Source organism: Cervus elaphus, chromosome 15 (genome assembly GCF_910594005.1).
Source record: "Cervus elaphus chromosome 15, mCerEla1.1, whole genome shotgun sequence".
Taxonomy (NCBI): Eukaryota; Metazoa; Chordata; class Mammalia; order Artiodactyla; family Cervidae; genus Cervus; species Cervus elaphus.
Window position 1 is genome coordinate 82,650,665 of NC_057829.1, and position 27,782 is coordinate 82,678,446.

Sequence of the window (27,782 nt, forward strand, 5' to 3'; positions counted from 1 at the left end):
TTATGGTTTGACTGTTGGTGGGGCTGCTGCAATTCTGTTCACTGTTCAGTGAGCTGCTTTCTCCTCTTTGAGGGCAGCGGCTGGTCTGTAGTGCCCAAAGTGAGAGGAAACCAAAAGCCCGGGACTTCTTTGACCTTAAGCTTAACTTTGAACTTAGGTAAGCTGGGGCTTCAGCCATCACTCTCTAAACTCTGAATGTGTGAATCAGAACTGATGCAGTGTTTCTGTCACCAGAGTCATTTGAGATGCTTGTTACACAATGTAGATTCCAGACCTGTCCTATAAGAGGGTCTGAGGGATGCAGCTGTGTAACAAACACTGCAGGTGTGAGAGCCACCCAGGCACTGGTGGAGACTCACAGACTTGCTGGAACACACGAGTGAGTGTTGCCTTTTTCAGTCACCCGGGGTAAATCCTCTGCTTCTCTGCTCCAGTTCTGAATCTTCTTTTGTGCAGCTTCCCTGAGACCTGGGCCACACTCTTCTGAATACCCTCCATGGAGACAGGACTTACTGATGTTAAGTCGTTCAGGGCCATGGCCAATAAGGAGGCTCATCAAGCTGGTTACTCCATTTGTGGTCAGAAAGAAACCAGCCTGTAAGGAGAAGGATTTTCTCATGTCTCATGAGCTGTCTGTGAATATTGCTCCCAAAGAGGAGTCCCCAAGATGCTCTGAGCTCTCACGGTCTGGCTCTTGCATGTCTGTAGGACATCACCAATTTTGATAGACTGTGTGCATTTGGAGGAAGTCTGGTGTTTTCTTTTTTTTTTTTTTTTAAAGGAAAGTATCTTCCAGCCATGCCTTAGACCTGTTAGGAAGCCCCCTTTCCAAAAAGCAACATTGATTAGAGCCCAGGTGGAGACTTCCCAAATTGTGAACACTGTTGGTTAATAGTTACCATCTCCCACGCCCACCCCTCCCACCATCATCTGTGAGCCCAGCTGTAGATTTGCGAGATATTTAATCCCTTTTGATTGTTATCCTGAGATGTTATAATCATAAGGAAGTAACACAAATATTGTATGCCAAAAAGTTTGTTCAGGCTTTTTGGTAAGATAGGATGAAAACCCTGAATGAATGAACTTTTTGGCCAATGTAATACCTTTTTCTTGGTCATTGAAATGTTGGGGAAAAAACCAAACAGCATACTAATTATAGAATGCTGCGTAAAGACTAGGTATGGGAGGCAGAAAACCTGACCTCTGAAGCCCATCTTGCTGTTTCCCAGATGTGTGTCCTTGGCCACATCACCTAGTCCCCGAACCGGGCAAAGATTGTCACAAAGCCTGCGTGAGGATTTAAGAGACCCCAGTACTGGATGGTATCCAAACATGGCTCCTGCCTCATAGAAGGTTCAGTAATAAGAGTTGTTTGCATCTGAATCCCACCAGCTTGATTCGTTAAGTGCAGTGCATACTGTACTCCCCAGTGCTTTGGTCTAGGGAAGTAAAGGGGATGCAGGAAGAAAAGAGGAGAGACTTCATGTGAAGGGACTAACCTCTACTTTGCAGTGGAAGTGAATATTCAACCAAAGAATGCCGAAGGGGAATGAATCAATAGACTCCAAGCAAATCCCATGTGTCCCCATGTTGCCAGAGCGCTGGGGATGGGAAGCCAAGGGTTCTTCCACCCCTCCCCAGGGGAGGATGGGAGGAGGGTTACTGGCAAAGATATCACTGTAATTATAGACTCTTCGTTTCTGTTTAAAAAGTCACCACTTTAAATGTGACTCCCAGCAATTACAAATCAATTATAACCCATAATCAGACCTCTGATTTTTCAAGTCTGTGGAATCTCTCAGTATAGATATAAATCCTTCTTAGAGTAAGGTCAGGAGTTCAGTGAGATCATTCAACTAGTGAGTCCAAAGGAAGTTAACTGGAACTAATTATCACTCGGCTCTCTGATAGCAAACTACTGCCTTCATAAGGGATTATTTGTTATTTCTTTCAGGCAATTTCTTTCCTCACACCTCTGGCTGTTATTTGTGTGGTGAAAATTATCCGGCGGACAGACAAGACTGAAATTAAGGAAGCCTTCCTAGGTAGAGTATTCCCAGTTCCTGCTTTAGGGGATGGGGCTGAACTTCATTAGATCACCAGATTTCGAAAAATCTCAGTTGCACTCAACTGATTTTTCTCTTGGTCAAATTAAGCTTGGTAGACACAAGACAAGGTAAACGTTTAGCCCTTTTAAAGAGCCAGTGCGTGGTAAGTAGCTCATCTGCCGGCCAGCCCATTGCCGCTGTCCCTTGTGCTGAAAATGAGTGTCAGGCTCCTTACCAGAGCTCTGTGCTTCCTAAGCAAACCGGAAGGACAGCTCTTGGCTGTAAAGCAAAGTGAATCTGAAACTTTGTCACCGCTGACTGTCCAACCCCACATTTGTAATTAATAGGCCCCCATTTGGGGCAATTCAGACATCAACCACAGACTCCTTGACCAGTCACCATTGACTGGAAGCAAAAATGTGGAAAAGCAGATGTAAAATTTAATATAAATTGGAAACAAGCTCCATAACTCATTGCCACTGTGGGGACATTTTGGCAGTTAATCAGTTGTTATTATATAAAGAATGCTACAATCTTTGCCATTGAGTATGACACAATGCTTATAAATTCTCTCTAAGCTGAGCCATATCTGCGTGTGACAGGAGTTTGATATTTTTAGGGTTAAATCCATTTTTTTTTTCCTGATCTGCATATTAATCAAAAGACAAAGTAAATGACAGCATGAAGAGAAAGCAAAACTATTTGGCTTGTTTAGCAAAATAAACTCCCCGGAAGCCAGGGTTTTAGCTTTTTGATCATCAGGAATACTGAATTGGGTTTATTTTCTGACATGATGCCTTGACGTTATCCAAACCCTCACACACATTGTGTTGTTGGTGTGTTGTGTAGGCTCACCATTCAGTAAGGTAGTAAATCTGGAAATATGAGATTCTTCACTAAAAATGGTGTTTGTTAATTACTGGACTTCGAGGAAATGAAAAACGTAGCAAACTTCGATCTTCCCTGTTCTTTGTAAGGGAAGGAGGGTGGGTGTGAGTTCTAGGGTGTGCAGAGCAGTGGAAGGACCGGGGCCGTTTCTTACATAGCCAGGCTTTGGTTAGACTCTGTGTAGTTGAAAAGAACAGAATTCCTCTCAAATTGGATCGGGTAAATTAGAGGTTTGGTTATAGGACTATAACAAGCAATCTTACAGACCTTCAGGAATCAGAGGGGAAACCCTCTTGGGGATGAAATAGAGATCCAGGCCATGAGGGGTGGAGGCACCCTGTTGCCTTATGCCCCGCCCCCCCCACTCCTCCAGTGATGCTTCCTTCCTCTCTGCTCAGTCCCCGCCTCAGTCTCCTGTGAGGACGGCGTCTCTGCTGCCTGCATCTTGGTCTGTGTGAGGCTTGGGCTTGCGGTGGTGGGTGCCCCTGGCCCACGCCTGCGTGACTGCTCAGCCCCAGTGCCAGCTCCAAGCATCACCGCATCCTGTGGTCCAGACTTCCCAGGCGGAGACTCTGGACTTGACTCAAGTCTCAAGCCTGGATGCAAAAGTCCCGTGTCTCTGGCTAGCCTGTGGATGCTCTGCTTGAAGACAGCTGTGTTCCCCAGGCTGCTCACCTGTGCTTTGAGGCTCTGGTCATCACATGGTCTGTGTCTCTTCAACTGAGGTGGTGGAAAGGTCATGTTTTTCAGGAAGGGTATGGATGCCCTCCCTCTTGAGGCTGACGCAGCTGGGACAGCGTTTGGGCACATATCACTGTGGTCCCCAAATGTCCCATTGGGAGCCTCTCTCAGTTGACCTGGAAATCTCTTTGCCTCACTTATTCTAGCCGCTCCCCTGACACTGAGTCCAGAGACATATGGTTGTGGGTAGGAACTGTCTCTCATGGTTACAGTTATAATTTACTGGCTGCTTTTGGTGCTGGGAGATTGTTATTGCCTTGAGGAGCTTACAGTTACTTTCTCTAGACCTTTTCATTCTCAGCCAAATCTCCCTTAGGATGACACTACAAAATTGTACACCATACCTGGCCTCCTATATGTTAACAGAGAAGGTGGAGTTAACTGGATGTTCTGTTTGCCCAGATAAATGAGAGGCTGCCTTGTAAAAATGATGAAGAACCTCCCTTTGTACACAATTTTTTAAAAAAGTTGCCACTTTTAGGAAGTCTTGGAAGGGGCTGGTGGGAGTGATCTTTCAAAACCGAGGACAGAAAATTAGGTATAGCTTTTTCTCCATTATCTGGAATTCAGGACTTTCTCAGTGAGGGTGGTTTGGTCTGAGGTCCCTTCTTTACCCAGGCGTCTTCAGCAGACCTGGACCCTAAGAATGCCCCTTAGCTGCATGTCCACAGAAGCCCCCTTTGTGCATCTGTTCATGTGCAAGTAAGGCTCGCCCCACCCAGGGATTTGGCTGCAGAACGGCCAAGACAGTGTTAATAGCGAAACTTGTTTTGGAAGGCCTGCAATGTTGAATTCCCAAACAGCAAAAGTGACAGCAACAAAACCCCTCTAATCCTCTGGGGGTGCTTGTAAGCAGGAGCACCCTCAATACAGGCCACTTGCAGGCCAACTCACGTGACACATTGCTTTGCATTTCTTTATCAGAACACAGTCTGGCTTGTCTTTCTGACTCTCCTCTCAACCCCGCAGTGCTGTGGGATGCTGTTGGTACACCCCTTTTGAACCAGATGCCTTGGGTTCTTGTTAATCAACAAGCCAGCCCCCCATGATTGGGGTCATCCGTTTCCTGCTCGGCCAGCCTGTCATGCCTCTTCTCTCAGCCCAGCCTTCCCTGTGGTGTCAGTGAGAGGTCCCCTGTCCGGGTCCCCTGGAGGTTGTGCTATGCAGATGAACGTAGTAATCAGTTTACTTACTTCCGGAAGGCTGTGACGCTTTCCACTCAGATCCTTGCTCTCTTCTGTCTCCTTCAGGCTTTTGGATCAGAGAGGGAAGCTGCCAGTTGTTGGTGCTTCCATCACAGCCACACCTTTTCTAGCTCAGCCACTTGAAGCTTTTCAGAGAATTGCTCTGCACTATAGTAAACCCAGCCGGGGCAGAGGTTGGGGACGTGTATGGCGTTCTGGATTGATGTTGTGGTCTCTGAACTTCCCCAAGGGCACTGGGAGGTCAGCTAGTGATGCTTGTTCCTGGAGACCTTTTCTGTGCAGAGGCCTTGCTAGGACCAGGAGGAGAATGAGTTCAGCCCCTCTGGGAAAACACAGCAGCAGTGAGCCTGCTGGACCAACCCTAACAAGAAAAGACCCCTGTCATCTCAGGACAATCTCACAGCCTGTTGATTGTCGTGGTTTTGGGAGAATCCTGCAGCAATGATGGCCCAGGGAATTCTCCCTCCTTTCTGCATAGGAAACCTCCCAGCAGTACTCCAAGCTTGTGAGAGAGAAGGGAAGCCAGCGTTTTAGGAAGGAAGGGTCTGTGCATGCAGAGTGTAATCAGCAGATCTCTCCAAGTTCTTCCATGCTTGCTTCCAGATTACACACCCCGTTGCATGCTGGGTGTTTTAATGGTGGTCCGGTGCTGCTGACTCATGCCCTGCTCTGCACCCAGGGGGCCCCGCCCTCCTTTCCAGCTATTGCAATGTGGCCCATCCTCCACTTTGGGGACTAGTTTCCCTTTGACAAAGGTGCTCATTTGAACTGGTCCCTCCCGTTCTCTCTGCTTCCCCGTGACTTGATACAAGCAGGTGGGTTTTTTGTCTCTATCTCAGTGGCCCATGCCCTTAGTGACTGTGTTGACTGTTCACTCTCCTTTCCATTTGTAGAATAACACATTTGTCTCCCCTGATGATCACCAACTGCTCCAGGCAGCTCCTTCCCGAAAGTGGCCCTCCACTGCTGTTTCCTTACATAAATCTCAGCTAGTATTGAACAGTTAATACTTGCCAAAGGGAAATGGTAACTCACATGCTTTATTATTCAACAAATCAATGGAATGGGGCATCGATAGGTTTTCATTGCTTATGCAAAGCATTTGACCTTTCATCGCATTGACTTGCCTTTTGTGTAGTCTTGATAAACCCAAGAGAGGGATGCAGGGGCCTTGCAGGGAAAACTCCATGACTCGTTTCACCTGCTTCCTTTGGACAATCTGTGTTTCATCTAGCAAAGTCCTTCCAAGCTGCTTGGAGAAATTCCCCAGGCTGTCTATTTTTGAAGAATGTCATCCAGAAGTACCTACTGTTTTAGGTGGCAGAAAGAAGCATCTGGGCAAACCTTTACAAACACCAGTAATGAGGTATTGAGACACTTCACCTTCTTAGAAATAGTGATTTGTTTGATAACAAGTGGACAGCCATCAGCAGGGGACAGGTCAACAAGGAGGTGATGGCTGAGTGGGCACGCCTGTTTGCAGAGGGATTCCTGCAGCTGCTCTGATTAGAATTATGTCTGAGAAGGTTGCCAGAAGGAAATAAAATGTTATGTTTCTTGCTACCAGTAAAAGAAATTCTACATGCTGTAGTATTAAATCTGTTCTATCAGGTCAGAACTTGATACATGGGCTTCTCTGTGATATTGAAAATTTCAGTCTAGGAGAAGAGATGAATTTCATTGTCATAGGGGCTTGGAATTTTATGAGCTTTCACTCTCCAAAGTCCAGTTCTAATTATGTTTTACTCTAGCCACTCAAACTTCCCTCCTTTTTTAAAAGCATTAGTTCATATTTCTATGGTCATAAATTAAATAGTGTGATTGAAAAGTAATGATGATGATGATGGTAATGATGATGATTTTGATTTGAGAGCCAGCTGGTTATTTTTCTGTTTGTTGGTTTTGTTTTGTAGCTGTGTCCTTGGCTCTTGCTTTGAATGGAGTCTGCACAAACACTATTAAATTGATAGTGGGAAGGTAAGTTCCAAAAAGAAACAAGTAGTGACTTAGAGTCTCAAGGTCAGCCCTATAGAAACCTTGGCCACAGGAGGGACAGATTGGAGCTCATCTGGTCTTCCCTTAAATTGTTGTCTTTCTGGGGTTTCTGTCCTCAACTCAGATCTTTCCTCTCCTTTGAATGATGAACTCACTATTTCAGTAAGCAGGACATCAATAGTAAAGAAGTATCTAATGACTATACTTTTTTGGGGACCAAAGTCAAGAAAGCCATTCCCATTTCCAGCCCACTGCTATTCCAGGGCCTCACCAGACACCCACTCACTTGTCAGTTTTGGCATCCAAAAAATAGATAATCTTGCTTATTTATCATTCTCTCTGGGATAAGCAATATGGATTAGTATTTGAGCTGTGACTCATGACAAATTTCTCTTACCCTCCTGCGAGATGATTTCTATATTCTGTTTATCTTGCCTTCTCCCCCAAATGCTCTGGAAGTGAGCTAGTCTCTGTAGAGAAAAACAGTCAAAAGATCTGAGTTCGAGACCTGACTTAGGCCCTGACTAGCTGTTGGCCTTGAACAGGTTGGTTTCCCTTTCGGAACCTCAGTATTTAGTGGTCAGGTACTTGGTGTGCAGTGCTGGTCAGGCACTGAGGGGGTAGAAGATGGATATAGATTGGTTAGCGAGTGACCTTGGGCTGCACTGTCCTTCCAACTTTCCGAGCTTAGAGTTGCTGAGGGCCCAGTGAAATGCTGACTCCCAGGTCCTCTCTGAGGCTCTGGTTCAGTAGGTGAATAGCCACACTTGGAGAAACACATAGGGGAGAGACAGCACACCAACAGTTCTGATAGATTATTGATAATCAATACATTATAGATACTGATAGATTGTTATTGGACCCAGATCCCAGAGCTGGAGGACCAGTGAGCCCTTATAGTTCACAGTGAGAACCATATGACCTGTAACCCAGTATGTGCAGAAAAGGGGGACTGTATTTACCATGTTAGAAAACCCTTGTCCATAGCAGGCATCTGGCAAAGTTAGTTGAATTCATGTGAAGAATCCACCATCACTCATCAGCGTGGGAATCCGCACTTGAGTGAAGTAGACACATGTGGGGTGTGGTGTGTAGGTGCAGGAATCCAATTGCCAGGGTTCAGAGCTTGTCTTTGCACTTACTGGTTGTGTGTGACCTTGGACAGGAGTGTGATCTTTCTAAGCCTTCATTTTCACACGTGTGACATGAAGGAAGTTCCAGGACCTGCCCCAGGGTTGTCGTAAGAATCGTACGATGTGACCCATGGGTAATACTTAATGCTGGGTCTGGTATGCAGTAAGTACTCAGTACATGTTAGCCGTGATTGTGGCAGCCGACTCGGCCTTGGGGCCAGCTTGTTCCCCACCTACTTCCCCCACAACCTGGACCGAGAGCTGGCCTGGTGACTGTGTGCCAAAGCTTGGAACTGAGTTTTCAGGTCTTCTCAGTGAGGTTAAGTGAGACCTGCTCTTTAAGGAAGTGTAGGCAGTTGGCCATCAGATTCAAGATACAGGGCCATGAGGAGCCTGGAGGCTTGGATCCTGGTAGCAGCCTCTGACCAGTGGAGCCGTAGATGGAGCCCTGGCTCCATCTTTATTTCACCAGCACTATGCTCAGGTGGCTCCCGGAAGTCATCGCACTTGACCTTCCGTACCTCACTTTTGAGTAGGTATTGATACCCCTTTTTTACATATGTGGAGACTGAGGGTGGCGATGCGACTCCCTAAGTCATAAAACTAGTAAGTGGCAGAGTGGGGAATTCCAGCCCAGATCTTTCTGACCCTGAAGGCTTTGCACAAGCCCACAGTGTCTTCCTGTGGGGGCTGCAGTGGTGATGGCAGAAGAAGGAACTGGGGCAGCAGCAGGGGTCGGCGGGGTCAGCTGGGGTTTGTTTGTGATGGCAGCGTTTTATATTGAAACTGTCCATGGTGTCTTTTGTAGACCTCGCCCCGATTTCTTTTACCGCTGCTTTCCAGATGGAGTGATGAACTCGGAAATGCACTGCACCGGTGACCCCGATCTGGTGTCCGAGGGCCGCAAAAGCTTCCCCAGCATCCATTCCTCCTGTAAGTTCCCTGGTTGGGAGACTCTGATTCCTAGGTCATGTCTCCTGATCACTCTTTTTGGGAATTCAGGTGGAGGGAAAAGAGTCGATACCTGAATGTCAAGTGTAGTTCGCTTTTCTTCACTGTAGGGTGGTTGTCTTAGAAACAAGACATTCCCCAGGAAGAAATAAGCCTGAGACCAAGACTCTGGAGTTTACAAAACATTGTATGTGTGGCTCTTGTCAACTCAGCAGAGTGAAACTTGCGACACTTTACCCGTTGGCAGTATCCTTCAGGATCCTGACAGTGCAAGGGAGTTAACCGTGTTCCTGGGACCTCATGCCTTTCAGCTCAGTGTTTTCTCTAGTTTACTCCTTCAGTGAAAGTTTTGTGTGTCTGTGTGTGTGTGTACTGTACCAACATATAGCGTATAGGTGTATAAACCAAGTTATCCATGTCAGAGTGTCCTGGTCACATCTTCTTTCATTCCATCAGTGTTTACCAAGTGACTCAGGTGCCAGACATTGTGACAGGTGCTGGGGCCATGGAGATGAATGAGCCACAGCTCATGTCCTGAGGAGTCCCTCGGCAGTGGCAGGCTGTGTATTTAGGTTGGTGATTCTGAAATCCTTGGAGAGGAACCAGGCCCCCAGGTGACCACTTGGGAGACGACCAGCTGCTCTTATGACTTGAAGTCCTTGTTTACCTTGGTCAAGCCTGTTACCCTCATCCTTTTTCTTATTTCTAAGTGGCTAATACACACCCTGATGGTGGCTGGACCAAGGAGTAACTGGATGGCCTTTCCTGCAGAGTGGTTGTTGGCCATTTTGCTCAGAGTCACTAGAGAATAGGGCCTGTCAGCAATATCGGGGTGCCCGGCACTCTGAGTGACTCTCCGTCGGCCTGTGCCATAGCCCTGCCAGGCCCAGCTGGCCCCACTGTGTGCATAGGGACAGGGAGGCTTAGACAGACTCAGCAGATTATTCAAGGATACTAGCTGACCTTCATGCCAGCCTCTAACGTGATAGTGTCTTGAGCTTTTGATGGTTAAGCAACATATACAACAAGGTATTCACACTTTGGCCACCTGATGCGAAGAACTGACTCATTGGAAAAGACCCTGATGCTGGGGAAGATTGAAGACAGGAGGAAAAGGGGAAGACAGAGGATGAGATGGTTGGATGGCATCACCACCTCGATGGACATGAGTTTGAGCAAGCTCCAGGAGTTGGTGATGGACAGGGAAGCCTGGCGTGGTGCAGTCCATGGACTTGCAGAGAGTCAGACTTGGCTGAGCGACTGAATTGATTCACAGTCCACGTTCATTTAAATAAATAACTTTTCCTCCCCTAGTTTATTGGAGACTATAGTGGGTTGAATAATGGCACCCAAAAAAAAAAAAATTGTCTAGATCCTAGCCCACAGGACCTGTGAATGTGACTTTATTTGGAAAAAAAAAGTCTTTGTAGATGTCATTAAGTTAAGGATCTCAAGATGAGTTCATCTTGGCTTTAGGGTGGGCTGTAAATCCAATGACAGATGTCCTTATAAGAGAAAAGTAGAGGAATATTGAGACTCAGAGACATGGGGAAGGAGGTCATGTGAAGATGGAGACAGGAAGTCATGTGAAGATGGAGGCAGGAATTGAGGTGATATAGTCGCAAGCCAAGGAGCCCTGGAGCCACTAGAAGCTGGACGAGGCAGGAAGGAGTCTCCCCTGAAGCCTTCAGAGGGACTGTGGACTGGCCAACACCTTAATATGGGACTCTGGTCTTCAGAACTGGGAGGGAATACATTTCTTTCATTTTCAGCTTGCATGTTTGTGATGATTTGTCACAGTGGTATCCATCAGGCTTCTTGGCCTTTCCCAGTCAATAGGAATTGACTAGAGGCCAGATAAGAAACTCAGGCAAAGTTTTATTGGCAGCTGTACTGCAGCATGGGAGAGCGAGAACAAGCAGCTGCTGCTGCTAAGTCATTTCAGTCGTGACTGACTCTGTGCAACTCCATAGATGGCAGCCCACCAGGCTCCTGTCCCTGGGATTCTCCAGGCAAGAACACTGGAGTGGGTTGCCATTTCCTTCTCCAGTGCATGAAAGTGAAAAGTGAAAGTGAAGTCGCTCAGTCGTGTCTGACTCTTCGCGACCCCATGGACTGTAGCCTACCAGGCTCCTCCGTCCATGGGATTTTCCAGGCAAGAGTACTGGAGTGGGGTGCCATTGCCTTCTCCGGAGAACAGGCAACAGGTTCCCCTTAATCCCTGAGCAGGGGGCAAGCTTGCTCCTTGTACGGGGTGAGGGTCGGGCTGTGTCCAGGGATCAGGCCGAGGGGCGGCTTAGGTGTTTTGCCCACCCCTCAGGTGGAGGTATGTGCAGTACCCTGCTTCTGCTCCCAACACTCTGTGCTCCAGGCTCCTCAAAAGTGGCCGCTGGATTTCTTGGTCTCTTTGTATCTTTTGTCCAGAATTTGCCCCACCTGCACCTGCACACAGCTATTTTTAGACCCTACAGTTTCTTTGTATTTTGTTGCTCAAGGAGAGGTGTGTCCAGGTGCAGGCACCACGGCACTGCAGGGAAGGTCCCAGGTCCCAGGCCTCTCAACAGCAGCCCTGAGTAAGGAACGAGGAGACAGACTGAACACATACTGGTTAACAGAGAGGTCTGGCTTTAGAGCCTTGGAGGTGGGGAGGGGAGATTGACAGAACGTGCGTTCCTGAGGTTAATATGGCCAGGGGCACGGCATGCATGAAGGCTTAGGGATCACGGTGTTTTTAGGCTCTAGTCATTCCTGTTATTTATGGTCAAGCATCCGTTTGGAATAATCACTTCCTCTCTGAGCTTCTTCTTCCTCTCTGAAGTCGTGTTTTAAGTCAGTCTGTTTTGGAGGTTGTGTAGGTGCCAGTTGGAGAAAGGTCTGCTATATTGATTTCCTGTCTCCTTGTTATCATAAGTTCCCTGGCTGGCCTTTTTTAGATATAACTGGGATAGTATTCACCTGGGGCCAGCTTCCATCTGCTCTTCATCTGTATCCTTGTGGGGTCACTCAAGTTCTCTGCAGGTTCTGGTCTCCCAAAGATTTGGTGCTGAGCTTTAAGGGGCTTCAAAAGTTATTAGCAGTAAGAAGTGAAACCCTTTGGGGGAACCTTCATCCTAGTTTTCAGATGGTTAACTGAGGACTGCAGCACAGTTTTGTATCTACCATTGCATCTGAACTCGGGAAGGAAGTAGCTCTCATGTGAATGACTCACGCTAGGAGACTGCTGGGTTGCAAAGAGTAGCAATCAAGGCCCACAGAAGTTTCTTTTAGAGGCACACTGTCCTTGTCAAATGCATTTCCTGGTGGGTCTGCCCACCAGCTGTCTTGTCCCTTGGGAGGCTGATGTCTCTTCTGTGCTCCACAAGCTTTCTGACAGAGGCTATTACTATCTTTTGCTTAAGATGTGCTTAAAATGTTAAGATTTTACTATTTGGCTGACAGAATCCTCCCTAGCCTCTAGGCTTTTGGTGACTATTTTCCTTTGCTCTTTTTTTATGACAGATCAGTGATTGCCTTGCAGGCAGCTGCCATATCCACTTAGAAAACCATCAGTGCTGCTTTCTGGATTTCTTACTGTAGCTGATAGGAAGCCTAGAGGTTGGTGTGACTCATTGCTCCCTAGAGGAGGTGGCAGGCTTCAGAAGGGGTGACCTCAGTGGACTTTTGATACACAGGCTCTTTCCCCTTTCAATAAAAATCCATTTTTGTGGGTTGCACTTGAGTGAGTGGACCCAGGGATTCTGGACCAAGGACCTCTGGAGAGGAATCCCCCATTCTGGGTAAACAGGGGTTTCCTTCTGCTCTGTTCACAGATAATTGATGACTGGAAGGTAGTCGACGTCCACATGTACATGTCATCCTGCAGATCAGTTGGTTTCCTTTGAACAGAAGAACAAACACTAATGTCTCTTAGAAACCAGAGATCTTTTTCTTAGTTTACCACATGCAGTCAAGCAGCACTGCCCTGAAGGGCTCGTGTGACAGCCTCTCAGTGCACAGCGTGTCCCGTGGCAGTCATGTTAGGGGACTGGCTCTGCGAGGCACAGCTTCAAAGGGCGAGTGGTTTCCTTCAGAGTTTTGAGAAGCTTGGGGTTTAAAGTGGAGAAAGGCGATGTGGCTTCAAAGCAAGGGTATTCTGTAAAGAGAACTGTCTTTCATCACATTATCTCAGCTTTTGATTGGGTGTTGTTTCAACTTGCAGAAAGAGGATAGACTTCAGAGAGAAAAATTGGAAAAAAAAAAAAAACAAAAAACCTTATTATTACCAAGTCAAGGTATTAAGAAACTTTCTTCTATAAAATGGTGGGAATGAACAAAGTGATACTGTAGTCCGTGGTCAGCAAATGACAGCATGTGCGCTGCCTGTTTTTGTAAATAAAGTTTTATTGCAACACTGAGGTGCCCATCACTTACATATTGTGTGTGGAGGCTTTTACTTTATAATGGCAGAGTTGGTAGTTGCAAAAGAGACCTGGCCCACAAACATACTGTCCATAGTCCAAACAAATAGTATTATAAAACATTACTTCAGGGTTCCTGGTGGGGGACAGAAGAATAGGCCAAGTTTTTAGGAGTTTTTAGGACAGTGAAACTGCTTTATATGCCTCTATAATGGTGGATGCTTGTCATTATATTATGCATTTGTTGAAACCCATAGACTACACAGCATTAAGAGTGAACCCTAATGTAAACTTTGGACTTCGGGTGATTCTGAAGTGTCTGTCAGTGCAGGTTCGTCAATTGTAACAGCTGTTAGACGATGTTGATAATGAGGGATGCTGTGAAGGGGCAGTGGGGGCGCGGCACTTGGCATCTATAGGAAGTCTCTGTACCTTTTAAAATTTGCTGTATACCTAATGCTGGTCTCAGAAACTAAAGTCTAAGAAAAAGGCATTACTAAAGCAAGACCAGTGCACTTGAATTCTGCACACAGGTGTTTCATTTTTAAACAACTCCACTATGGAAGAAAAAGGAGGCAGATGACACCACCCTTATGGCAGAAAGTGAAGAACTAAAGAGCCTCTTGATGAAAGTGAAAGAGGAGAGTGAAAAAGTTGACTTAAAGCTCAGCATTCAGAAAACTAAGATCATGGCATCCGGTCCCATCACTTCATGGAAAATAGATGGGGAAACAGTGGATGACTTTATTTTTCTGGGCTCCAAAATCACTGCAGATGGTGACTGCAGCCATGAAATTAAAAGATGCTTACTCCTTGGAAGGAAAGTTATGACCAACCTACACAGCATATTAAAAAGCAGAGATATTACTTTGTCAACAAAGGTCTATCTTGTCAAGGCTATGGTTTTTCCACTGGTCATATATGGATGTGAGAGTTGGACTGTGAAGAAGGCTGAGCACCGAAGAATTGATGCTTTTGAAGTGTGGTGTTGGAGAAGACTCTTGAGAGTCCCTTGGACTGCAAGGAGATCCAACCAGTCCATCTTAAAGGATATCAGTCCTGGGTGTTCATTGGAAGGACTGATGTTGAAGCTGAAACTCCAATACTTTGGCCACCTCATGCGAAGAGCTGACTCATTTGAAAAGACCCTGATGCTGGGAAAGATTGAAGACAGGAGGAGAAGAGGATGACAGAGGATGAGATGGTTGGATGGCATTACCGACTTGATGGACATGGGTTTGGGTGGACTCCGGGAGTTGGTGATGGACAGGGAGGCTTGGCATGCTGCGGTTCATAGGGTCGCAAAGAGTCGGACATGACTGAGCAACTGAACTGAACTGAACAGAAAGGGTGTTGTTGTTGTTCAGTCTCTAAGTCGTGAAGGATAATCAGTGCTTATGGGATGCATTCTTTAAATGACAGAATTTCAAGATCAAGCTGACTAATGGTGATTTAACAGACTCTTCTTGGGCACTTAGTGTTTTGCAGGTACAGGCTTGCATTTAGGGTACAGGATGCTCAGAAATGGCCATGTCCTGTTTGGGGTCAGGGCAAATGCCAGGTACTTTCACACAGTGCTCTGGGTTTGGGGAGCTGGAAATTCCAGTGCAGGGACAGGGAAAGCCTTTGGAGGTAAAGCTGTCTCTTCTGTCATTTCCCAGGAGAGTACACATGAACAGGTGTTTGGGGCCATTTATGTTTGAAGTATCTTTATGCTACTCTCCAGCTGAGTGTAGAATTCTTGGTTGAAAATCAGTTCTGTGCAGGATTCTAGTTTACTGTGTGTATCAGAGAGACCCTATGACATTTCCTGCTTCTGTCTTGTTTTTCTCTTTCTCTCTCTGGAACTTCTTAGGAGCCTTTATCTCTGGTCGTCTGAAGTTTCACAATGATGTGCCTTCCTGGGATTTTTTTCTTTATATTTATTGTTCTTGTCTCTCAGTAGGTCCTTCTACTCTGGAACTGTGTCCCTCCCTCTGTATTCCATTTCTTTTCTCTGGATCCTGTGTTAGGCAGATGTTGAATCTCCTGGGTTGACTTTATCTTTTAATTTTATTTCCTACTGTCTTTCTCTTTGTGTTTTTGTTCATCTCTCTAGGAGAGTTTAAAAATTTTATTTACCAACCCTTCTATTGAATTTTATTATGAATTTTGTATTTTTAATTTCCAAGAGCTCTTTCCTGAACTCTGATTTAACAAAAAAATAACATCAGGTTCTTTTTCTCATGGGTACACTCTCTCTTTTCTCTTTGACTGCAGGCGTCATCTGCTCCTCGCCTTCTCTTTATCTGCATGTTTTTTGGCGTCTAGCTTTCCTTGCATATCTGACGATCTTCGGCTGGATGTTCTTATTTAAGGTGGGAGTGCTGAAGCTAACTGGACAGAGCCCATTAAGTGGGCTTCACTGAAGAGTGGGTGGGAAGCGAGCTGGGGTTTCACTGGTTGACCCTGAGTGCTAGCATCTGGCCTTTACTTAGAGGCTATTCTATTTATTGGCAGGAACCCCGCCCCCTCCCCAGTCTCTGGCCAGGTATATATGAACCTGGCATTCTGGAAGCCAAGCCCAGGGACTTGCTTTCTCACAGGTTACCTTGCAGACTTTCTCTAAGCCCCGCTGTTTTCAGCCTGATTGTTTAGCCTTTTTCTCCATTTGACTGCTTTTTCCAAGCGCACAGCCTTGGATGGTTAAACCTTCTACCTTCTTCAAGAGTTGAGGAGGTGACAGTTAACTGGTTCCAGGATGAGGTGGGGACCTGGAGAGTTCAGCTGCTGTCTGGGGACTTCCCACCTACTTTCCTGTCCAGCCGGCATCTGACCCCTACCCTCTGCGGTACCTCTGCCTCCAGTTCAAACCCTTGCAGGGCCCCTCCTGGTGAACTAGGGCTTCTCACGGGCATCACCGTCTACAGAACCACGTGGAGATGTGCCTTTCCTCTCTGAGTCAGCATCTGCTCTGCCAGCTTCTTCCCACCCTCGTATATTGTGGGGTGGCGTTGAGGTGCTTTTCGTTCCACTGAAGATAGAATTTGTCTCCCTGTTTGCATAGTCAGGGTTCTCAGGAGAAACAGAACCAATAGGATGTGTGTATATACAGAGGGAGAGGAACAGTTATTTTAAGGAATTGGCTCACAAGATTGCGAGGACTGGCAGGTCGGAAATTTGTAAAGGCCTGCAGCCTAGAGATTTGGGTAGGATTCCAAGGTTGCAGTCTCTTTTCTTATTATTTATTTTTTGTGACTGTGTTGGGTCTTAGTTGTGGCAGGCGGGCTCTCTAGTTGTGGTGTGTGGACTCCAGAGCACGCAGGCTCGGTGGCTGCCCTGCAGTATGTGAGAGCTTAGTTCTCCGACCAGGGATCGAACCTGCATCTCCCGCATTGGAAGGCTGATTCTTAACCACTGGACCAGCAGGGAAATCCCTGTGTTGCAGTCTTGAGGTAGAATTTCTTACTTGGGAAACCTCAGTCTTTGCTCCTAAGGCCTTTAACTAATTGAATGAGGCGCACCCACATTATAGAGGGTGAGCTCCTTAAACTTAAAGTCAACTGACTACAAATACTCGTCACATCTAAAAAATGTCTTTGAAGCAGCTTCCAGACTGATGTTTGACCAAACATCAATGGTGCTAGGGTGCTATGGCCTAGCCAAGCTGATGCACAAAATTATCATCACTGTCTTATTCCTTCCTTCCTTTATCATTTTAAATTCAGGAATACCTTGGTAATGTTCTGATGCCTTAGTGTGGGGGCACTGTATGTTAGAAGATTCTCATATAACCTCAGTGTTATTTCAATGACAGAGTCCTGGAGAGTGAAGTGCATGCACCAAAGGGTCTCTGTAGGCTGAGTGTCTGGGAGTTTGCTTTTGTGGAACAAATCTAAAGGGTTTGTAAATATGGATTGAAATATTATCATAAGATATCATCTATGCTAAGCAGCCAGGTTTAACTCTATCAAGCATGAATATTTAATGTTGTAAGCCAGCTGGTTTTTGGAGTGGTTAGACAGGCTTTTGCATAAAGATAGAGGAAATCGGAGAGCTGAAGAAAATGCAAGATTCGTTTGTTTTGCATCTTTTAATGAAATGAAATTGCTGTCCAGGGTTTTTGCTGCTAGATGGGAAGCTTGAAAAAGATCATCTTCTTCTTTTAAAAATGGTATAAAATGACATGGACTGATGTGTCATGTTCAACCAGGACAAACTGGTGGTCACTTATCTGAGGTCAGTTCGATTTGTGTGGTTTGCCTTCTAACTGACAAATGAGAGCTTCCAGATTCACTGTCCTGTCATGGGATGTCATCACACTTGGCAAGAGCCTCTCCTATTTTTTCCCCCTAAATTTGTATTATCTTTCATCTCAAACTTTCAAGACAGTTTCAGAGGTTCTGGGAAGCAACTGCACTTATTTTGCAACTTTTTCATCATTGAAATGAAGACTCCCCTGAATGCTGGAAAGCCTTGCTTTGGGGATGCCAGATCCTTGGAGGAAATAGTTGGCATTAAAAAGAATCAGACCTCTTTATGGGGTGATGTTTTTCAATCTTTTTTTCTTCTTTCATTATCACCCATCCTCATTTTTGTAGGCTTCCTCCTCAACTGCTCTTCTCTACCATGAAATATTAATTCCATGGATATATTGTGTAAATATTATGGCCCTTTGGAAGGCCACAAAAAATTGTAATATCTAGAATTTTCTCATCTCCCCAATAACCAATTTTTGTCCCCTTGGGGGGTACCACTCTCGTGGCAGAAAGTGAAGAGGAGCTAAAGAGCCTCTTGATGAGGGTGAAGGAAGGGAGTGAAAGAGCCAGCTTAAAACTAAATATTAAAAAAACCCAAGATCATGGCATCTGGCCCCATTACTGCATGGCAAATAGAAGGGGGAAAAGGTGGAAGTAGTGACATATTTCTTCTTCTTGGGCTCCAAAATCACTGTGGACGGTGACTGCAGCCATGAAATCAGAAGACGTTTGTTTCTTGGCAGGAAAGCTATGACAAACCTAGACAGTGTGTTGAAAAACAGAGACATTACTCGACTGACAAAGGTCCCTATAGTTAAGGCTATGGTCTTCCCAGTGGTCATATATCGTTGTGAGAGCTGGACCATAAAGAAGGCAGAGCTCCACAAAGAATTGATTCCTTCAAACTGTGGTGCTGGAGAAGACCCCTAAGAGTCTGTTGGAGAGCAGGGAGATCAAACCAGTCAATCTTAAGGGAAGTTAACCCTGAATACTCACTGGAAGGACTGATGCTGAAGGTAAAACTCAAGTATTTTGGTCACCTGATGCAAACAGCCAACTAACTAGAGAAGTCCCTGATGCTAGGAAAGTTTGAGGGCAGCAAAAGAAGAAGACATCAGAGAATGAGATGGCTGGATGGCGTCACCAATGCAATGGACATGAACTTGGGCAAACTCTGGAAGATGGTGAGGAGCGGGGAGGCCTAGCATGCTGCAGTCCATGGGCCCTCAAAGAGTCGGACACGACTGGGTGAGTGAACAACGAGGGCTATGTGGTCTTTGTTGGGAATGAGTGTTCTTGGGCAGTAGTTCTCAACCGGACAATTTTGCCCCCCAGGGGACATTAGCAAAGTCCAGAAACATTTGTGGTTGTCACAAGGTCATGTGTAGAGGGTGTTACTGGCATCTCCTCCGTGGAGGCCAGGGATGCCGCCAAACATCCTACAGTGCAGAGAACAGGCCTCACTACAAAAAAGGATCCAGCCCCAAACGTCAATGATGTCCAGGCTGACAATGCCATTCTAGGATAATTAGGCAAATATATGGAAGATATTGATCTTTCATATGTTAAATTCATCCACTCTCCAGGTTCTTGGTCTGAATAAACAGAATATTTTTAGAAATGGTTACTGTTTAATTAATTTAAAATACTCTCCCTCAAAGACTTGGCTCACCATTTGACTTCCATGAAAAAAAGATCACGGTCAGATTAAAGGTTGTAATTAAAGCCTAATGCCTTTTTATTTCTGTCTTTCTTTTTAAATTTTTTATTATAAAGAAATTCAGACATGTGAAAGAAAACAGAACTAATGAATCCCCACATGCTCCAAGTACAAGAATCTGCCCTTCTTCCTTCCTGTTTTTCTCTGCCCATTTCCTACCACCACTGAAGAATGCTGACAGTTTCTTTTTATTGGAGAATAACTGCTTTACAACATGGTGTTCACCTCTGCTGTACAATGAATTGAATCAGCTGTCTGTATACATATATCCCCTCCCTCTCACCCCCAGCCCCACCCCTGCCGCCTAGGTCGTCACAGAGCACTGAGTTGAGCCCCTTTTGCTTCATAGCAGGTTCCCATTAGCTATCTATTTTACACATGGTAGTATATGTTTTTTAAAATTATTTTAGCATTTTAAGGTAAAATTTACATTTAAATGCTTAAGTCATTGCCATTGGGTCCTGAGAAATGGACTCCTTATGTAACCCATATTCCTATCACAAAGTAAAGTATTTCTATCACCTCGGAAAGTTCTTTAGGTTCACTTCCAATCTTCATTCCCTTGAAGTAACTGCTGTACTGTTGTTTTTTTTTTTTTTAACCTTTAAATTAGCTTTGCCTACTTTAGAACTTCATCTAAATGGAATAATGCAGTGTATTCTTTTTTAATCTGGCAATTTTTGCTCAGTATAAGATCTTGAAGTTCATCCACATTGTTATAAGTATCCATAATCTGTTCTTTTTTATTGCTGCAATGTATTTCATTGTGATGAATACTCCACAGGTTTTTTGTCTTTCTGGTTATTTCAATTGTGAATTAAGCTGCTATGAACATTTGTGTGCAGTTCTTTTAATGAACTGTGCCGACATTTATCTTGGCTAAATATCTGTGAGTGATATTGCTAGCGTAAAAACATTAGGATATGTTTAACATTAGAAGAAACTGCCAGATATTTTCACAAAATGCTTGTGCTAGTTTACATTCCCCCTGGCAGTGTATGAAAATTTCAGCCACACTGGGTCTTCACCAACATTTGCTGTTACTGGTCTTTTTTGTTTGTTTAGTCATTTTAGTGGGTATGTACAGTGTCTCATTGTAGTTCTCTAATACTAATGATGTCACTGACATTTTCATTTGCCTATTGGCTGTTCACATATCTTCCTTGGTGCAGTGTCTGTTCAAATCCTTTTTCCATTAATTATTTTTGTCTATTTATGATTAACTGGTGATGTTTCTTCCTATTCTGTTTAGAAGCCTTGTATCAAATAAATGCTTTGTGAATATGTTCTCCCATCAGTGGCTTGCCTATTCATTTTCTTAATGGTATCTGTTGATAAGTAGTAGTTTTAAATTTTGGTTGAATCTTACTTGTCACTTTTTTCATTTGTGGTTATTGCTTTCTGCTTTCTATGTAAGAAATCTTTCCCACCTTCCAGTTATAAACCTGTCTTCATATGTTTTCTTCAAAAGATTTATGGTTTTGGTTTTATATTTAAAACCAAGTTGATTTTTGTTCATTGTGTGAGACAGTGTTTAAAAGTTAATATTTTTTGCATCTATATCCATTTTTAGCACCATTTATTGAAAAGATTTTTCCTTTCACCATCAAGTAGCTTTAGTGCCTTTGCAGAAATTAATAGACCATACAAGTGTGGTTCTATTTCTGTACTGTCTATAATGGTCATTAATCTGTCTGCCTATCCTTTTTCTAGAACTGCACTGTATTGATTACTGTAGCTTTATGGTAGGTCTGTTGAAGTCAGGCAGCTGGAGTCTTTCATCTTTGTTCTTTTTTTCCCTCAAGGTTACTTTGGCAATTATAGGTTCTTTACTTTTCCAAAATATATGCTGTGGAATCAGTTTATGAATTTTCATAAGAAAGTCTTCTGGCATTATAATTGGGATTACACTCAATCAACAGAATTTGAAAAGAAGAGTTAACATGTATTATTTAGTTCACATCTCTAGTGAAGCTCCCATTTTCCTCTTAATTGCTTTTTATCACAACCTCGAGTGTTTCTGAGTGCGCCCTTAGGCTTGAACTTTACCATGTTCAAATAAAGTCAGTTCCTTTGAGAAGAGCTCCAGAGTTCTCTGTTTTAAGATGTGTCTTCCTGAACCTTGCCTCTGGAGATGAAGGCAGGGACAATGGCAGGTTCCTTCTGAGTGATGCTCATGCCTAGGACTTGGCCACTGGAAGGAGGGGAGCACAGTAGCTTCTGATCTTCAGGGTGATGAATACCAACAGCCTGTCTCTCCCAGCATGATGCCATTACCCTCGACTAGGAGCTGTGAGAAGAGGGAAGGGGAGCCCTGTGTTCTGGGCCGTATCCATCTGGGATGGACCTTCCTTCACTCTAGGCTGGGAGGGAAGGAGCAAGAATGGATCGAGGTTCAGATGTCAGAGATTTTCACTGTCCCTACTGAGTTTTAGTGTCTTCTTAAATGAATATTTCTTCATTTGCTGTATGCTCTTATGATCACGTCCAGAGACTTGATTATATTTTTAGTAATTTTTTGCTGTTGAGCTTGGGAGTGGGGTCCCCAGAGCTTCTCATATGCCAGTGTGGAAGTGAAACTCCCTTATGTCACTTTTGATAAATTGTGATTTTAAAGTAATTTGTACATTTATCTAGACTGTTGAGTTTGTTAACATAAAGGCGTTCATAATATTACCTTATTGACTTTTTAATGTCTGTTGAGATTGGTGGTGCTAGGCCCTCTTCCATTTCTGATATAGTAATTTTTTTCCTATCCTTTTTTTCCTTGATTAACTTTACTTGCAGTTTATCAATTTTATTAAACTTTTCAAAAGACCTACTTTTGTCTTTATTTTGTCTATTTTTATGTCTTTTCTGCTTTGTTAATTCTGGTTCTTATCATCATTTCCTTCCTTTTAATTTGTGTTTAATTTGCTCATACTTTTCTAGCTTAAGTTGGAAATTTAAATAACAATTGTTTAAAGATTTTTTCCTTTCTAATGTAAGCATTTAAAGCTATAAATGTCTCTATATTAGCTTTACCCCACAAAATTTGTTATATTGTATTTTTATTGTTATTATATTTAAAATATTTTCTAACATCCCTGTGCTTTCTTCTTTGATCTATGTGTTATTCAGAAGTGAATTTTTAAATTTCCAAATATTGGAGACTTTCCCAGCTATTTTAATGTAATGAATTGTTAACTTAGTTTTATTGTGACTGGAAAACATACTCATGAAAATTTCAGTCTTTTGAAATTTATGGAGATTTGTTTTATTGCCTAGCATATTCTTTATCTTGGTGGCTATTTCATTCACACCCAAAAACATATTCTGAATTTGTTGGGTGTGGCATTCCCCATGTGCCGATTAAGATGTTGTTCGGAGATTTCTCAGTCTTTTTCTTTGTCTATTGTCATCAGTTGAGAGTTTGGTAGTGTTCTCTATGATTATAAATTTTGCCTGTTTCTCCTTTTTGTTTTGCTGGTTTTGCTTCATGTGTTTTGGAGCTCTTTCTGTAGGCACTCACACATTTATGATTGCTATTTATTTGTGTTGTCTGACCCTTTCCTTAATCATTATGAAATGTCCTCTGCTCTCCATTCTCTCTCCCATTGCATGTAATGACTTCTTGTGGATGTGAGGGCCCTGGGCTCATCATAGATCTTGTTCTTGGCCCGTGATAGTAGAATGGACTTGAATTATAAAGGAAGAATTATTGGATAGGCAGCTAGTTTGTGTGGGTGTTTCTTTTATCACTGTTTCAAATCATTGACTTTTAACTCAGTCTTCCAAATTTGGGCCCAGAGATTATTCAAGATGTTAGATATGTTCTAAAAATAAAAATTCAGATAACCACATGTCTTCTGCAGTGGACATCTTTTGGGATATAGATAGATGGAAAGAAAGAAGGGACATAGGTAGATAAATATAAGATAATACTGTTCTACAATCCCATTCTCTGGAAACTGTCCCAGTCCCAGCCTCATCTGGGCACCTGCCATGGAAACATTATCTTCTGGTTTTAGAACCACACCGAGTCCTTTCTTTGTGTTTTCTCAGATTCATATCTAGTGTACATATCCTTAGAACCAGAGTGGTTTCTTTTCCCTTTTGGATAGAACTCGTGTATGTACATAAGTTATTCCCATGAGGGTCTCCACAGCATGTATTTCATTCCAGACCTGCTTCCTCATTTCTCCCACTGGCTTTGGGGGCCGTCTCTCTGGGCTCTTTTGGCATCTACTTGGAAAATGCAAAGTCATTTGAATGTTGGCTGGAGCCAACTTAATTAGGAAGTTAAGTCTGCTGAAGGCAAAGGAAGCAGATCATCCCACAGCCAAGTGTGTGCAGTTGTTGGGTGCTTCAAGCCAATGCTTCTTTCCACCCATCTGCCTCTGGAGTCTGCTAATTACTGCTAAATAGCACCTTCCTTTTGTGCCAGCAGTAGAGTTAGCACTGGGATACAGAAGTAGAAAAAGCATTTCAAGCCTTAAAAGAGTTGTTTAGTTGCTAAGTTGTGTCCAACTCTTTGCAACTCCATGGACTGTAGTCCATCAGGCTCCTCTGTCCATGGGGTTTCCCAGGCAAGAATATGGAGTGGGTTGCCATTTCCTTCTTTAGGGAATCTTTCCGACTCAGGGATCAAATCCTTGTCTCCTGCTCGGCAGGCAGATTCTTTGCCACTGAGCCACCAGGGAGGTCCTTTGACAAGTAGGACATTCTAGAATGATGATATCAGGTGACTCTATAGCTTCAAACTCTGCAGTGACTTCCAGCACATCTCAGGGATAATCCAGAGTCTTCAGACCTTGTGTGATCTGACCCCTGTTGCCTCTTCCCCTCATGTCCTGCTCCCCTCCCCCAAACCCCTACTTCCTACATTCCAGCAACTTTATCCTTTTGATGATAATGTGAAAGGATATCATTCATCAATCATGTCAAGCATGTCAGGGATTGTGTTAGTGGCTGTAAAGGACTTGTCCCATTGAATCTTCACAGCATACCTGTGAGGTCAGAACTCTTATTAGTTTTCTTATCCAGATGAGGAAACTGAGGCTGAGAGAAGATAATCATTTTTCCCAATGTCACACAGCCAATGTGTCCCCAAACTGGCCTTTGTACCCAAATCATTTGACTTTAACCCAGACTCTTGATTTCAGAGCCCAACTCTTGACAGCCCCCTCAACATGAGACATTCTTGTTTGTTTCTTCCTTGGCTTTGAACTTACCCTTCTCCCACAGCTCTCAAATGCTATCAGAACCCACTCATATTTCTTTAGCACTTACTATGTCCTGCACATTGATTTCCAACTACCAACACCTGCTTCTCTCTCTGAGGCTTCTGCTGGCTGCCAGAACCCTCTCTGTCTGTGCTCAGGACAGACTGGGCACATAGGGGGTGAATGCTCACCCTGTTCCCTGGAGCAGCCCTCAGCCAGTGATTTCTGGGGGTCGGTGTATAAATACCCCAGCTCCCTTGTCCCTTAGGTGGGATAGGTCTGAGTTGTGTATTTTACACTGTCTCCCAGAGTTCCCCAGTGGGATCGAGCTCTTGCTGCCCACAGAATGACTTGTTTGATGTCATATGCTTTCTCGGCTTCCTGCCCATCCCTGTCTCACTCTCCACCAGTGTTAACTGGGATCATCTTCCTAGGCAGCTACTTGCACTTGAATCCATCTCAGGGTCTCATCCTGAGGGCACCCAGACCAAGGTATCACCATGGCTAGCTCCTGCTTATTCTTGAGTTTCAGCCTGAAGGTGGCTTTGTTCAGGAAAACCACCCTGAATACGCTGACACTCTTATCGTTCTTGTCATAGCACATGGTTGAGTCTGTAATTATCCTGGTTGTTTACCTGTTTTTTTTTTTTTTTTTTAATCTGCATCTACTCCATGAGAGCAGAGACTTGATTATCCCCAGAACTGAGATGTTCCCAGGGCCTGCACAGTGAATAGCTCACTGTAGGTGCCCCCAAATATTTATTGAACTAATTGATTTGTTAACTTAATTGAATAAAGACTCAGCTGAAGCTACATTTATGGTCCAAAAGTGTGTTCAGGACCCCAAATTCACCACCAACACTGAGTTTTCAGAGCTCCCCTGCCTTCCTTTGTCTAGAGTAAGAAAGGGACCCGAGCTGTTAGAATAATGTGGTCAGCTCTCCTTCTAATCAGCAATGTCATTTCACGGCAAACACTTGACTTTTCAGTCTTCCCTTTCACTTTTAAGAGATGAAGAGATACAGTTGAGATGAGGTTTAAGAACTCATTTGAATGATGGAATACTTTTTCAGCCTCTGTCATCAGTTTTGAAAGAGGGTTTAAAAATACCTCCCAAAGGCTCTTGTTTCCCCTGCTCCCTCTTGTGCTCATGTTCTGCCCCCCTTGCCTAGCTCTCAAGAGACTCAAGTCATCTCCCCCAGCAGGTGACCCCTGGTTGTGGAGGAGGAAGGCATGAGGCTCTGCTTTGCCCAGCTCTGGGAGCACACCACTGCCCCAACCATGGGGTCCGTGTGTGCCTCAGGGTATGACCTGTACAAGGTCTATGATTACACAGTACCACTGATGGAGAAAGTCCTTGTGAAAACCAACATTCAGATAGCTCTTCCTTCTGGGTGCTATGGGAGAGAAGCTCCACATTCTGACTTGGCAAAACATTTCATAAGAAGTAGGAGTGTCATAGATGAAGATTATAGAGATGTTAGTGTTGTTCTGTTTAATTTTGGCAAAGAAAAGTTTGAAGTCAAAAAGGGTGATTGAATTGCACAACTTACTTGTGAATGGATATTTTACCCAGAAATTGACGAGGTTCAAGCTTTAGATGACAGTGAAAGGGGTTCAGGAGGTTTTGGTTCTACTGGAAATAATTAAAATTTATGCCAAGAACAGAAAGTGAAAAAAAAAAATGTACTTTTGCCTTGAAAATCAAGGCTTTGCTTAAAGTGAAAAAGGGAAAAAAAAAAAAAAAAACTCCCAAAGATGTGATGAATATTGAAAGGGATAAAGGCTGTGAAGCCACTTGTACTATGCTGAGCACCCAGTAGGTACTTTGTGACTAGATCCTCTCTCTGACTCCTCCAGCCGAGCTGGTTAATCCTGCTAATGCCTGCAGAGACCCAGATGACACTGTGGGTGAGGGTCCTTTGTGCCTGGAAGCCTGGAGTGGGGCCTGGGAGCTGGAAACTGGGGACTCCTGGGAGGAGAGACCAATGAGCTTCTTTACTCCAGAGCTTTGGCCTTCCTGAGTCTTTGCTTGTTTTTGTAAGCAAACATATTCAGAAGTTAAAATTTATTTGGGAGTGTCTTTGTGCTTATTTCTGCCAATAAATGAATTCAATTTCAGTTGGTTCTCTCTCATAGGATTATCTCTCTCAGTTTTCCGGGCCATAAGAATCTCTACAGTTTTTCATCAAAAGCAAGGAAGGAAGGGGAGGAAGGGACGAAAAACACATTGCTTTCTTTACGGTTCATTTACTAGCTAGAGGCTAGGGGAAACTCGACAGACTTCAGATCCCATGGTGATTAGTAAATTTGTTAAAAACAATATATATATATATATATATATATATATATATATATATATATATATATATACATATATAGATATGGCTCATATTTTTGTCCTTTTGATCAAACGTTCAGGTTTCTGGCCTGGGTATTCTTTTTTTTTTTTTCCATTTATTTTTATTAGTTGGAGGCTAATTACTTTACAATATTGTAGTGGTTTTTGTCATACATTGACATGAATCAGCCATGGATTTACATGTATTCCCCATCCCGATCCCCCCTCCCACTTCCCTCTCTACCCGATCCCTCTGGGTCTTCCCTGTGCGCCAGGCCCGAGCACTTGTCTCATGCATCCTGCCTGGGCTGGTGATCTGTTTCACCCTAGATAATATACATGTTTCGATGCTGTTCTCTCGAAACATCCCACCCTTGCCTTCTCCCACAGAGTCCAAAAGTCTGTTCTGTCCATCTGTGTCTCTTTTTGTTTTGCATATAGGGTTATCATTATCATCTTTCTAAATTCCATATATATGTGTTAGTATGCTGTAATGTTCTATATCTTTCTGGCTTACTTCACTCTGTCTAATGGGCTCCAGTTTCATCCATCTCATTAGAACTGATTCAAATGAATTCTTTTTAATGGCTGAGTAATATTCCATGGTGTATATGTACCACAGCTTCCTTATCCATTCGTCTGCTGATGGGTATCTAGGTTGCTTCCATGTCCTGGCTATTATAAACAGTGCTGTGATGAACATTGGGGTGCACATGTCTCTTTCAGATCTGGTTTCCTCGGTGTGTATGCCCAGAAGTGGGATTGCTGGGTCATATGGCAGTTCTATTTCCAGTTTTTTAAGAAATCTCCACACTGTTCTCCATAGCAGCTATATTAGTTTGCATTCCCACCAATAGTGTAAGAGGGTTCCCTTTTCTCCACACCCTCTCCAGCATTTATTGCTTGTAGACTTTTGGATAG

The 27,782-nt window shown here is 44.0% G+C and overlaps 1 protein-coding gene and 1 pseudogene across 3 annotated transcripts in view; both read left to right on the forward strand.

The window, feature by feature from the left end:
* PLPP4 (phospholipid phosphatase 4) overlaps positions 1–27,782 on the forward strand; it is a 141,255-nt gene that overhangs the window by 62,931 nt on the left and 50,542 nt on the right. Inside the window, exons 3-5 of one of the 3 annotated variants that reach the window (XM_043926982.1) lie at positions 1,955–2,045; positions 6,796–6,859; positions 8,819–8,943. The exons of 1 other annotated variant lie outside the window; for it this stretch is intronic. In XM_043926982.1, coding sequence (XP_043782917.1) covers positions 1,955–2,045; positions 6,796–6,859; positions 8,819–8,943 — 280 coding nt within the window. The remainder of the gene's footprint in view (positions 1–1,954; positions 2,046–6,795; positions 6,860–8,818; positions 8,944–27,782) is intronic. One more of the 3 variants, XM_043926983.1, reaches the window with a different exon arrangement.
* On the forward strand, positions 25,754–26,170 carry LOC122709522 (annotated as a pseudogene).